At 37.4% G+C, this 12,686-nt stretch overlaps 2 protein-coding genes across 3 annotated transcripts in view; one reads left to right on the top strand and one right to left on the bottom strand.

Moving 5' to 3' along the window:
* LOC143895471 (uncharacterized) overlaps nucleotides 1–11,626 on the top strand; it is an 80,353-nt gene extending 68,727 nt beyond the window's left edge. For both annotated transcript variants that reach the window (XM_077402584.1, XM_077402583.1), the window contains exons 3-8: nucleotides 906–1,386; nucleotides 2,073–2,324; nucleotides 2,413–2,598; nucleotides 3,890–3,913; nucleotides 4,567–6,084; nucleotides 11,416–11,626. In XM_077402584.1, the coding sequence (XP_077258710.1) occupies nucleotides 2,584–2,598; nucleotides 3,890–3,913; nucleotides 4,567–4,890 (363 nt within the window). In that variant the 5' untranslated portion in view covers nucleotides 906–1,386; nucleotides 2,073–2,324; nucleotides 2,413–2,583 and the 3' untranslated portion in view covers nucleotides 4,891–6,084; nucleotides 11,416–11,626. The remainder of the gene's footprint in view (nucleotides 1–905; nucleotides 1,387–2,072; nucleotides 2,325–2,412; nucleotides 2,599–3,889; nucleotides 3,914–4,566; nucleotides 6,085–11,415) is intronic.
* Nucleotides 7,034–12,686, bottom strand: part of LOC143895636 (mannosyl-oligosaccharide alpha-1,2-mannosidase IA-like) — a 301,183-nt gene continuing 295,530 nt past the window's right edge. The window contains exon 3 of the mRNA XM_077402944.1: nucleotides 7,034–7,300. Within this exon, the coding sequence (XP_077259070.1) occupies nucleotides 7,034–7,300 (267 nt within the window). The remainder of the gene's footprint in view (nucleotides 7,301–12,686) is intronic.

Genomic DNA, 12,686 nt, shown 5'->3' with positions numbered 1-12,686 from the left:
TTGAATTATCAATTAAATGTTACCTAACGTTGACTAATCACGCACAATTAACTAACCGCGTTTGACTCTCAAAGCCCATTTTCCCTTGTTACTCGTAAATTTTAATATCAAGTGTCTTTAATTAATTCCATTTATTTGAATTAATATGATATTACAATAACATAGTATATTACACTACAAGGGCCGAAAGATGAATTTTCGGCCCTGCGCGTCATGATGCCCCGAGGCGAAGCCGAGGGCATCATGACGAGCAGGACCGAGATTTCAACTTTTGGCCCGCGTAGTGTATACGATTTTTCTTCATAGCCGGTCGAAAGTACGTTATTAATTTTACTTTTTTTAACTTTAAATGTTAATAAGCATGTTTTTGATGCCTGCCCCCGACATTTGCGGCACGAGCGAAGCGAGTGCTGCTGGTCGGGGGGGCAGGCATCAAATACATTCCAAGAGTCAAGTCTTGTCATATTTTGTAAAATACACAACCTTAAAATACACAACCAAATTATTTTCTTCACAGTTTGACAGTGATAAGTTTTGTGTTCTATCTGCCACTTTTTATACGTGTCGTAAACAAGATTGTATCGATCAACAGACTTCTTTGGCAACGTATCTGTATTTATTATCAATCGCGCTTCTGCATCGAAATTTCGTATAACTTCTTCCTCGTCTACGGATTCATCAGATGACATATTGACAGAACAATATTGATGACTATTTTTAAGGTTAAAGGGCGTTAAGGTTTAAAGTTATAGAGAGCGCGCGTGTACTTTTCACAGGGAGTAAATGTTAAACTTTCGTCCCTGCTATTAGGGACGAAAGTACGTACTTTCGACCGAGGTATGAAGAAAATTATTTTTATAAGAAATCCCTTCTACAGCTTAATTCAAACAACAAGTATTTTACAGGTATCCCGGTTTGACGATTTTTTTCGGACGACAATGCCCATGCACAGAACATCGCATATCCACGCTGCATTTAGAAGAGATGTGTTGCATGCACAATGCATGGGAAGGCGAAATGGGGATCGACTCATTTTGTGATGCATGCATCTCTTCGTTGTGCGCTATATAGCTGGCACATAGCGCTGTTAGACGAGGCCTAATTGTGCAATACGTGATGTACCTCGCATATCTCAGCGTGCATCCTTCCTTCCGTTTCGCTCTTCGAGAGCTACACTGCATACCTACCAAGCGCAACTTACTCAATGTCGACGAATAACGGGCGGGTTGCACGTCGATACGTTGATTCGCGCGTACCGTATAGCTGGCAGACGAAATGTTCGTTCTTCCAAACGACTAAATCGGCATCGATTGGCATCATCAAACGCACACAAAATGATGTCCACTCGACTTCCAAATCAATTTATATAGCAAATCACGTCGAAACGTAAGCAGAAAAATGCGTACGAAATGAAATCATATCCCGTATTGTCAATGATAAAATGTTGTTTGTGTATGTGCATACTTCATTACATACCTAATACATAGGGGAGACCGGGGCTAACTCGACACCGGGGCAAACTTGACACTAGGCTTTTTGCCAATTTAAATCTATCGTAGAAACTTGCCTTTCCTACTGTAAATGCGTCTTTATGTGCCAGTATTATCAACGAAATTTGGTAACACTCTGAGTTATAGTGTAATTATTAACGCGACGTAAGCGTTTTTGATAGTGAAAAGTAATTGTTCTGATCTCTCGAAAATGGTCTACTCTTTCATCGAGCTTTCGGGCAAAACTAAGCGACGTACAGCAAAATTTCCTTAAGCAATTTTGTACCTGAAAGAACGCTCTTTAAATGTGTACCATTAAATTTGCTTGAAAATTTTAATTAATTGTTGAAAATTGCCTTTGAAAAAATTGTGTCGAGTTAGCCCCGGTCTCCCCTACTTTATAATAATCTTTCAAATGTTCTTATAAATAATATTAATACGGTTGAAATACATTATATATTATTTTTATACTTGTATTTACATTGATTTACATTTTGTTCTCTTTTGTATATCAGATGTTATTAAATTCTTATGATTATTAGCAAGAAAATTTCATCGCTTGTAATAATTAATCTTTTACAGTTAAACGCGAAGAATCATCTGGGTCTTGTTGTGAGATTAGTAAAAATTATCTCCTTCAGATTGCAAAATTCTTAAGAGACAGTAATAAATAAGATTCTGATGCCACATTCATAGACTATTTGATCATAACGATATGGCGATGAAACCGGTTACGAATAAACTTCGACGATCGTATAACAAAAAGTAGCAAAAGCCAAACTGTTAAGCATGTGACTCTGAAAGTGAGAGAAATCGCTAAGAAAGTGGATTAAAGTGATTACTTAAATTAATAATTTATTTAGTTATATTATTTGTATCTTTCTATTTTACGTAATATCTTAATGCGTGCATATTTTTTCAGATGGAACTTTTAACATTATAAACGAGAACCTGTCAACCATTATCAATTAACTCCGAGAATCCGGATTGAGCATTTGAGCATCATGAGACACATTTCTGTCTATATTTTTAGTTTTAGATTAATAAAAAAATAATATCAAGAAAATGTGATAGGGAGTTCAAGGAAGAAAATATGGAAATACATCAAGTACGAGATAAGCAGTAAACTTCTATATTAAATTTTATGCAAATAGATAGACAGACATGACTGTGTGTAATGCTATATGTAAGAGAAATACGAACTGCAGCGCTTTTATAATTTTAATACTCTCTTTCTGCTTTCACATTTTTTCCTCTTTATATAAGTTTGCTATTCTATTATTATAACAAGTCAGCTTAGAACTGGTTAAATAAACTTTCTAAAACAAACGAGAAGATCCTCGAGCAGTTCAGTGTCACAACACGATTTGTAAAAAAAAGTACGTTTAATACGTTCATTATTAAATTCTTTCTGAGTTTTAGCAGAAAAGATTTGTACATGACTGTCACTAACAAATGGCTTTTAATTAAATAGTTTTTCATTCTCTATGGAAACTGCAAAATAACGTCGCATAATTTCAACAACGATTTCAACTTAACAAAATTAAAAAATACGCAGCTTGGCGAATACGAGTAATATAAGTGAAGAGGCCTGCGGCCAAAAATGTTTTCACATTATCATGCTTACACTGAAAACAAATATATATGCGTTTATGTACATTAACGTAAATGCAAATGCAAGTTATGTAAATCTATTCTAACTTATTAACATCGATACCGTGCTATAAGAGCTTAATGCATTGCACGACAGCACTCTCACATTTTCTGTCAATAAATCGATATAAAAAAATATTGTTTTCTGTTACAATCTAGTAATACAGCATTTTAAACTGATAGCAATATAAATTCTATTTTGTTGTATACAAATATGTATATTTCATCTTTTTTTTTCTTCAACTTTATACGGTTGTGCGTATATTAACGTGAAATGGCGGCATCAGATGCTAAATGCGGCTAGTACCTTGTATTCCCCTCACCTGCATAAATTAACGCATAATACGCGATGCGAGTCATCGTTTTGTATACTTGGAGCAGTTAGGTCCTTTCGGATGCAGTTTCCTTCCCGAATTTATCGCCCGTCCGAATCGCGAACAAGTCCATATAACCCGTCTGTGATCTCGGTTCTCACCTATAGCCCGCGTGCAAAACCTGCGCACTCGCCGCACGCTGTTTTCATTCTTGTATAAATCTCATTGCAGGCAATATATATTTGCACACGGTATTCCTTTGGCCTTCTCGCTCATATCGACCATTGGAATTTATCTCGCTGACCAGACGCGAATAACCGAGATGAATCGTTGCCGTGCTGCCTTTTAATTTCATCCTTTATCGTTTTTATTGAACGTACGTGAGATACAGGGTATTCTTGCGAGTCATCCATATTCTTTTCAATATTTCAGATGCTTGATCACAATAGAATAAAGGTAAGATATATTAATATTCGAATATCTGGATAAGTTTATATTGTTACGCCCGCGTGCTGGACACTGAGTAGAGAAGTCGCGGAAAGCTGTGAAGCGCGCTCCTTTGACAACGGGAGTTTGTTGATGGATTTATGGATTTTTCTGTCTGGCGGATTTTTGGAATCCGCACGCGTTCTGTTTTACGAGCTTGGAATAAACGCATTTCTTAAGTTCTTTTGAGTTCTCTTTCCTTTTGCGAGTTCCGCGAAATACGTGCGCGAGTGTGGAGTGCGCGATAGTGTAACGGCGGCGAGCTTACTAGACGAGCGTATAACAATATGTTTATATATGCGTATTTTCAATATTAACTGTTTAGCATTTAGAAAATATAACTTAATACTTTTATTAAATTGCACGTAATATTTCTATAATTTTAAAGAATAAAAGATATTAAGGAGCTCTAAAACCATTAGGTGTACAAATATTTATAATTCAAGTAACTGATTATTGTGATAAATATTTTAATTAAAACTTTTTAAATCTCTGTATAAATATATTTTTTACGTGTGTATGTATGTGTATGCAAATAAATAACAAACCGAGGTAAATTATAAAAGGATTAAACTATGGAATCGTATCTAATATTCCTTGATGTAATTTTACATTCCTCGCAGCCAAAACGATCCGAGAGACGAAAGAGTTTCAGAAACAGCCACGAAACAATAGGCATAACTTCTAACACGGTTGACACGCCGGTTACCGCAAGCCGAAAGCAGCTAATACAGCAAGTTATCCACTTAGAAATCCGACGGAACATTGCGAGAGAAGAGTTTGTGGAGTCGGAGGGTGCAGGAGGCTGTTACCAACTTTGGATAAACCGGACTAAGTTTCTTGGCTCGGTACTTACGAAACTGCCACGCGAAAACGTTCAAGTTTATTCTTCTCTCACGCACCGACAGAGAAATATATATATATACTGCAAACATCGATTTGTATAACGATTAAGTTAATTAAGCGCATTAATGTGTTGTTTATTAAATCTCCCTTGAAGGTAACATGTCTTTAGAAACCACTACTGATGGCAAAAATAACATAAATATACCCGAGTAAAAATTGGTCTAGCCAAATCTGCATTTTACAGCTAATGTTAATGGCTTTATCACGCAGGCTAGATATGTTATTTAGCGCCATTGACTAGCTTAGTATTATAGCTATAATTTATGAATAATTCTTTGCTGTCTAGTACTTATTCGATAATGCAACAGAATTATTTTCAGATCTGCATTTAGCTAAATTTTTAGATACTTCAGCATTCTTTTCGTGATAAAGGATTACATATTGCTAATTATACGTAATTTCTTAAGCTTTATCGTTTGTCACACAAAAAGAATATTTGATGTCGCAATGAAATATTTTATGTCAGGACTTTAAGCTGACAATTTGTGTCCTACAAAATGGTCCGTTGTGATATTTTATCGAGAAAATATTGGACCCAGTCAGGGATTTGAGATATTTCAGTGTGGTCCTGTTCTCTAAAGATAAGATTCTCGTTTTCCATCAAGGTCGCATATCCACGCACTGACAAAGTGAACGTTTGCAATTTTCAAAGAATTATGTCAAATTTTTGTGGAAGTTAGTGTAAAGAAGTTTAATGTTTCTATGCTTTTCTCTCTGCTTCTTTCACTTTCTTCTTTTTCTTTCAACACTACTTTCTTATGTTACCTACTCTTATAACGTGTGATTAAAAAATTATATATTTATGGATACCTCGTTTAAAAAAAAACTATTGTAATTTTAATAAGAGAACTATTTTAATTTTAAAATCAGTTTCGAGATGTAGAAGAGATGTAAAAAAAGGTAGTTTTATAAATATAGTTAAACTTCCTCTTTGGAATGTCTAAAGAAGTAGAATAACATTATAAAATAATATGAAATATAAAATAATGTTATTCTACTTCTTATTAAATTTTATCTGAATAGGTCGCGCGCCAAGGGAAAATCGAAGAGTGTCTTCGACACCTCGTCAGAACGGAACCTTCTTCCGAGCAAACACATTTCCGGCATGTTGTATAACGCAAAAGTAAAGGAAGGATGGCGCGGAGGAGGAATAGTGTATGCAGACGCGAGCCTATATCAAAAGTTCGCTTCCGTTGGGGACCGCGAAAAAGGAGACGATGACATGGCTGCGTCAGGTAAGTTGACTCAGGACGAAATTGGTTTCGATGCGTGTCGGCGAATGTCGAACTTTCATCATGATACCTTCACTTAGATCTTAGATAGACATCACTGTACTTTCGCAGTTTTCATGAAAGGGAAAACTGCAGAAATTATTCAAAGAAATATGCACGGAAAAAATATCGTGCTTACAAGTTTAAAACACAACTCGAAATTTACGTCTTACTCTTATGTTAAAATTGTTTTTCACATTATATAAAATGTTAATAAGAATATGATACACTGAGAAACAAATTTTCTGCATTTTAGTAAATATTAGTTTGCATACAACTGTGACTACATTTACTAAAATGAATAAAAGTTCCTATATGTGTACTCGCTGAGAAATAACAGTTGTATGCAAACTAATACTTACTAAAATGCAGAAAAATTCTTTCTCGGTGTACGATCATGTCTATTATATGAAATTTTATGTTATTTTTAAAAAAGATAATAAATTAGTTTATCTTCATGAAAGGAAACAATTTCGTAATTTTCTGAGAGGAATAAATTTAGCACGAAAAAAAACTCATTGTCAGAATGATTAAATTCTCTCGTGATTAACATAACGTCAGTCAAATCTTAATGAGACAATTAAAATGAACACTTGACAGACAATTTATTAAAGGTAATATGCGCTAAGTCCGCCATATTATGAGTTTTATAAAAATATATTTTTTTTAATATTAATCTATCGATATATCAAGATATAAAATAGAATTAATCCTTAAGATTTTTAAAAAGCCTGTAAATCACAGTCTTCTTCGTTTTAATTATATTTTATTTGTATTCAAAGGAATGCTGTTTTATAAGATTTATTTCGACTGTTAAAAATATTGTTTTTGTATGCCGCTTTCAAAGGCACACAGTATAATTTGCTGAAGATTTGATGGTTATCTCAGTGTAAGTATATCTCGCTGATAAATGTCACTGAGAGATATGCGGATATAAAGGCATGCAAATAAAAGTGGTACTCACGATATCGAAGTCCAGATTCTCGGCAATCCAGTCGCGTCCTTGTTTAAATTCATCGTGGAGACCCATGATGTAAAGGGTATCGAGTCCATCGACGATAGTCGCGCCCATATTTGAGGCCCCGAAGATACTGGCACTGTGACCTCTCTTCGAGATTGGTCTTAATTCGTTTTTCCCCCATGCGTAACGCACGTAGTTGTCCCAGCCATGCTTCATCATCTGCGCCAAAAAATCGCGAAAAGTTAATGCAAACCTTTCACTTAACAAAAAAATCTACTAAACTATTTCTACGATTTATATAAAATAATGTCAATTATCCACACAAAATTGCCGTGATATAATATTATAAATTATATAATATGTCTTCTTTTTGAATCGTACTTTTTCTTCAGCAACAAAGATTTAAGTTTTTTAGAGAATTTAGCATTAGCTACGCGGCATTTCATATATTAATAATTAATATTGAAAATATAGATGTACCAAATGAAAAAATCAATATCTCGAAATTTTAGAGAATCTTTCTTCCATAATTAACACACAGCCAAAGCCAAGTCAAGAATATATCAAGTTTATAGGATGATATGGACGCTTCACGTGAGCCGTTCCATGAATAACAAATATATTGCTCGATCCGTTCGTTGACCGTTATTTCCGTTTCTCTTGATTTTTCGAGCCATTTTCCGAGCACCCGCGGTCATGGTCGCTTCATCACGTTTTTATGACGGCATAATTTAGGGGCAATATAATATCGAAAAGACCTGACCAGTGGCATTACCAGAAGAGCCTCTTTCTCTCTCTTCCTCCGGCTGCGGTATAGTAATAAAAAAAAGCGGAAATTAGAGAGCACGAAGAATCTCTCGCGAGATGACAGTATATAGAAGAGAAGCGCGTGTCATTTTACAATTATCTACGCCCTGAATCACATTTAAATGCGAATCCGATTTATTTTCTGCGACTTTTCACACACAACATATAATCATATTAAATAGAAATAACATTATAGCTTTTAGGAAATATCATCATAATTTTAAGCTATATAATCTACTGAAATTGGGTGAACGACGAAATTCTCCATAGTCTCTGGACTATTGAAAGGGATGTTAAGCTCACGGGATAATCGCGCGAGGGTGGAAAAGCGTTGAGAAGCGAGCTGTCGCAGGAAGGATGCAAAATTCCGTGGCGCTCGAAAGGCGATGATGTCGCGTTATTACGTCGGGCTTAGAAAACGGGTTGGCGATGCAGAAAATTGCAGAGGACGATCGTATATCGGGTTGGACGGCGGCATCACGCGTCGTTCAACGCCTTCCGCCATTATCCATGTAATCGTGGATAATTTGTTCCGTAGAAACCGCGGCGAATGCACGGCACATGTCGGATCTGTAGCCGGTAATCTGGTTAACATCCATGTTAGGCTTAAACCATTAGCCTCGGTGTCGGTCGACGGATCGAAAGGGAATGGTGAGGAGCGACACGAGAGGGGAGGGGAGGGGAGAGAGAGGAAGATGCAAGGCGGACAAGGAGAAGGCAAAACCTCGTGTCGGACGTGTGGCCCCGTTCAATTATTCTCTCTTTGTTACGTCACTTCCGTGGTAACCGGATTCTCTCTCCCCGGACTCATCCGGAAGACCGGAGCTCCTTTGTCTTTCTTCTCTTTTCGCTTTTGTAATCCAAGAGTAATCCATTAAAACCATTTAATGCGGTTAAGCAGTAAGCACCGGCACGGAAAAAGCGGTGCGTCGGTCGCGCGCAAAATACGCGCGCGAGAGATGTCTATTTTAATCGGCAGTAAAATTATGCAAGATTCATTTTTACCTACTTACATTTGGGAAACTGAAACGCGCTAAGGCATCGAACGTATTCGATAATTATTGGGAGTAAAATAAATAAAAAACAATTGTATCTCTCTCGTTTTTAATTCTTTTTTTCTTCCGACGCGCCGTTTTGACCAAAATGCGGGAATTTATTACGAAACTCGTATGCGTAGTCCTGTATCCTAAATTTAATCCTCTAATTAATTCAAGCTTATGGATAAATTCATTATTTTACGCGCGTTACTCACGCGCAGACAAACCGCGGCAGGTCGGGGCATCGCAGACGATATGAATTCTGTATTAGAGCTCCCCGCGGGAGCTCTCTCGCGTTTTGAGAGAGAGAAAATATCCTTTCAAATTGCCTATATGCTCCACTCATTTCCATTAATAAACAAAATGCACGCTGGAAAGGAGGAAAAGCAGCGGCGGCGCAGCGCTTCAGCGAAAAGGGAATGGAGGGCGGAGAGGAAGAGGAGGGTAGGGGGGGAGGGGGGCGGGGGGTTGCGGGCCGATACTCCGTCAGACGATTGAGTATGCATGGTATACACAAACAAAGCAAAAGCTTTGGATACTCCAGGGGAGATGCACACGAATGCGCATCGGTGCACGGTCTGTGCGTGTGCGCGCGCGCGGGGGTGTATTGCCGATATACCGGGCACGTATAAGTGCGTACTTAACCGTGGCGCTTTTATTTCCTCTCTTTATTTCCCGCGGTTTTCAATTTACGTTATTTATTGCCCTTCCACGACCGTCCCAGTCGTCCCGCCGCGTCGGCGTCCCACCGTGATTTTGTGGAAGCTGCACCCCAAACCCTCTGCCTCCGTCAACATACCCACACACACCTGGTCTCGCGCGCGTATATATACGTGTATGCGCGTGTCGCGAGCGCATACGCGCGGCGTGTGCTTTCCAGAACCAACACCAGCAGGAATAACGCCCCCGCGTATATACGCGATATCCTTTTTTACCTGCGGTACGGTGAGCCTGCACGAGGGTCAACGTCATGAAGCCTTTTAAAAACGATTCGCGCACGTCATAAAAATCTAACCGCGCCCGTCGCGCACAGAGAGGCGAACGCATTTTACGCGTCGCACCTTTGAGGGAAAAGTCAATCGAGGAAGGAAACTTAATATGTAACAGAGAGAAAAGGTAAATGAACTAACAATAAAGTAAAAAAAAAAATAAAAAAAATTATACATAAGAAGAAATTAAGCAAGAGAAGTATAGATTCATTTCGGTCTGAATATTTTTGTAGATTTTCAATCGTTTGTTCATCAGCGGGAGTTTATCCCACGAAAGTAAGTAAAACCTTGAGTAAAAACAGTTTAATATCTAATGACTTTTTCATTTGTCGATTTGTAAATTATGTTCACCGTGTAGTTTCAAGACTCGAGTGTAAACGCATCGTCTTCTGTATATTTCTCATAATCATAGCAGAACGCGGTGCTCAATTATGATGTTCAATTGTTATTGGATCTCATTTAAATGCAATTACTAAGATTTATGACGTATCTCCACGATTAAATGTCATTACGTACAAAAATTGCTTATGCGGAAGTTGCCGCGACCGGGCTGTCGAGAACCGGAGGCTGAAAATTTATGTAGCCAATCACTCTTCGCTGATCGTACGGGTTTTTATCCAAACTAATAAATTTTTATACCGAATTCATTATCGTCAGAAACTTTCCTGACGTTCTAAGTTTCTCGTTACTTTATTATACGTTTATTATATATTTGAAGTCCCGCAAATATATATATATATATATATATATATATATATATATATATATGTATATGCATCTCCCGCGCAAAGGCGCTACTGTATAATTGAAAGCAAGCGCACAGTAAAAAGAAATATAAATGCATATTCATGCAACGTGTTGCATGCACCTCGAGTTGGGAGCGTGAGAGCAAGCGTTACACCATGAGAACCACTACGTAAAGGACGTTGTAGGAAATTCTACTCATCTCGAGCGTCTCTTGGCACATATACAACTCAGCTCAATGCAGCGAGTTTAAGTACAAACGGCCCGAGATATGTAGGTATATGTCCGCTTGCAAAGCGCTTGGTACAGCAGGAAGTATTATAGATATGAAGTTTGCGTGAGAGATAAAGAGAAAAAAAAGAAAGAGATTGAGGGCCGGGAGGGCAGAGAGGAATAAGGGCGCCAAGATGAGATGACAGAAGAGACTCCGGAATCCTACATCCATAGGGATTGTCTTTGCGACCCTTCAACGGGATTTAGAGTAATTATAGCTTTGTTTATTATTGTTAGGCGAGTTGCGCATTGTACAGGCGCAAACCAACGTGAATTAATCTTTGCTATAAGTGGAGCCGATGTGGCACTGGCATTCCAATTTCTCTTCCCTCCGCGCCATTCTGCGAGATCCGCGGATGAAAGGTAGCTTCAGAAGAGCCTGCGCCTTCGCTCTCTCGCCTTCCCCCCGCCCCTGCTTCGTAAACTCCATATACTTCTATCATTATCCTATTCTGCCTCCCTTAACTAGCATCTTTCATTAAAGGAAGCCGTCACCATTGTGCTGAACTTGTACGACTCGATAGACAATGCGACTTTGTCGGACTCCCGCAGTTGCCATTCACGCCGCTTGCTCTTGGATCCTCCCCACGAAATTTCCAGATCTCTAAGTGCTAATTCGCGAGGAAGAGGACATATCCTACAGACGCTATCGTAACGAAGCACCTGGAGCTTTGGAGCCAACGAAAGAATGTCAGGCTAGTATTATTAATGGTTTGCGTTGAATAAATAACGATTCAATGAAATTCAAAATCTGGTGTTTTTATCGTATATTCTTGTAAATTTATGAATTTGTAATGAGATTAAAAATATTCAAAGTCTCTTTTGTTCAAAAATAAAGGGAGGTATAATTTATAAAATAAGGTTAAAAAAAGTTGCAATAACATTTTTATATAATAATCGTGGTAACAAACTTGATATAATATGTCTGGTAAAAATATTCTTTTCTATTTGGTAAAAATATTCTTGTTCTATTGTCGTTTCATAATTATTATTACAAAAAGTTACTAAAATCTTTCGGTAGAATATATAGGTATAATATAAGAGTGATAATTTTTAAAGTTAATAGATTAAAGTTAATAAAAAAAATAAAAGTAATAAATATAAATAAATAAAAATAATTAAAATTTAAAGATGCGTCTATAAATGCTTGTCCTATTTGATTTATCACAAAATCCTATAGATACTTAAATTCGCTTTTCTTAAACTACCCCGTGGTTGGCGAGAACGGCGATTATTTCAAGTTCAAGAGGGTGAAAATTTAATATCTGATATGCGCGATTAAACGAAGTGAAGATACGCCTTGAACGTGAGGGTATGAAAAATGCGCGAGTGTTTTAATCAGCGTCGGCTCCATGGCATGATAATGGGTGGTCACGCCTACTGCATTAGCTCGACTAAAAACAATTAGTCTGATGGCTACCCACGTTTCTCCGTTCGGAATTATTCAAGAACCGCAACGCCGCGTCGCGCCGCGACGACGTAGCGATTTCCCTCGTTTCATCTAAAATCACCGGTCGTGCGGCGCCGTCAACAAGGTTGCGCGATGAATTTAGTGCCATCGCGTTTCTTGATCATAAAGAATTAAAGAAAACACACAACGTCTACGATAAACCCAAAACGTAAAACCAATTGATTTAAATTAAAGAACACTGACGTGTTGACACTCATTTATACATTAGTTAATTTTCTTATTATTTCAGTTTTTAGTTCTATATCCTAGTAAAAAATGATAAAATGTAGTTTAGTTGTAGAAAT

The sequence above is a fragment of the Temnothorax americanus genome, unplaced genomic scaffold (genome assembly GCF_048541705.1).
Source record: "Temnothorax americanus isolate GAGA-0224 unplaced genomic scaffold, ASM4854170v1 Scaffold16, whole genome shotgun sequence".
Lineage (NCBI taxonomy): Eukaryota > Metazoa > Arthropoda > Insecta > Hymenoptera > Formicidae > Temnothorax > Temnothorax americanus.
Note: the sequence above shows the minus strand (reverse complement) of the source record. Positions and strands in the feature narration are given on the sequence as shown.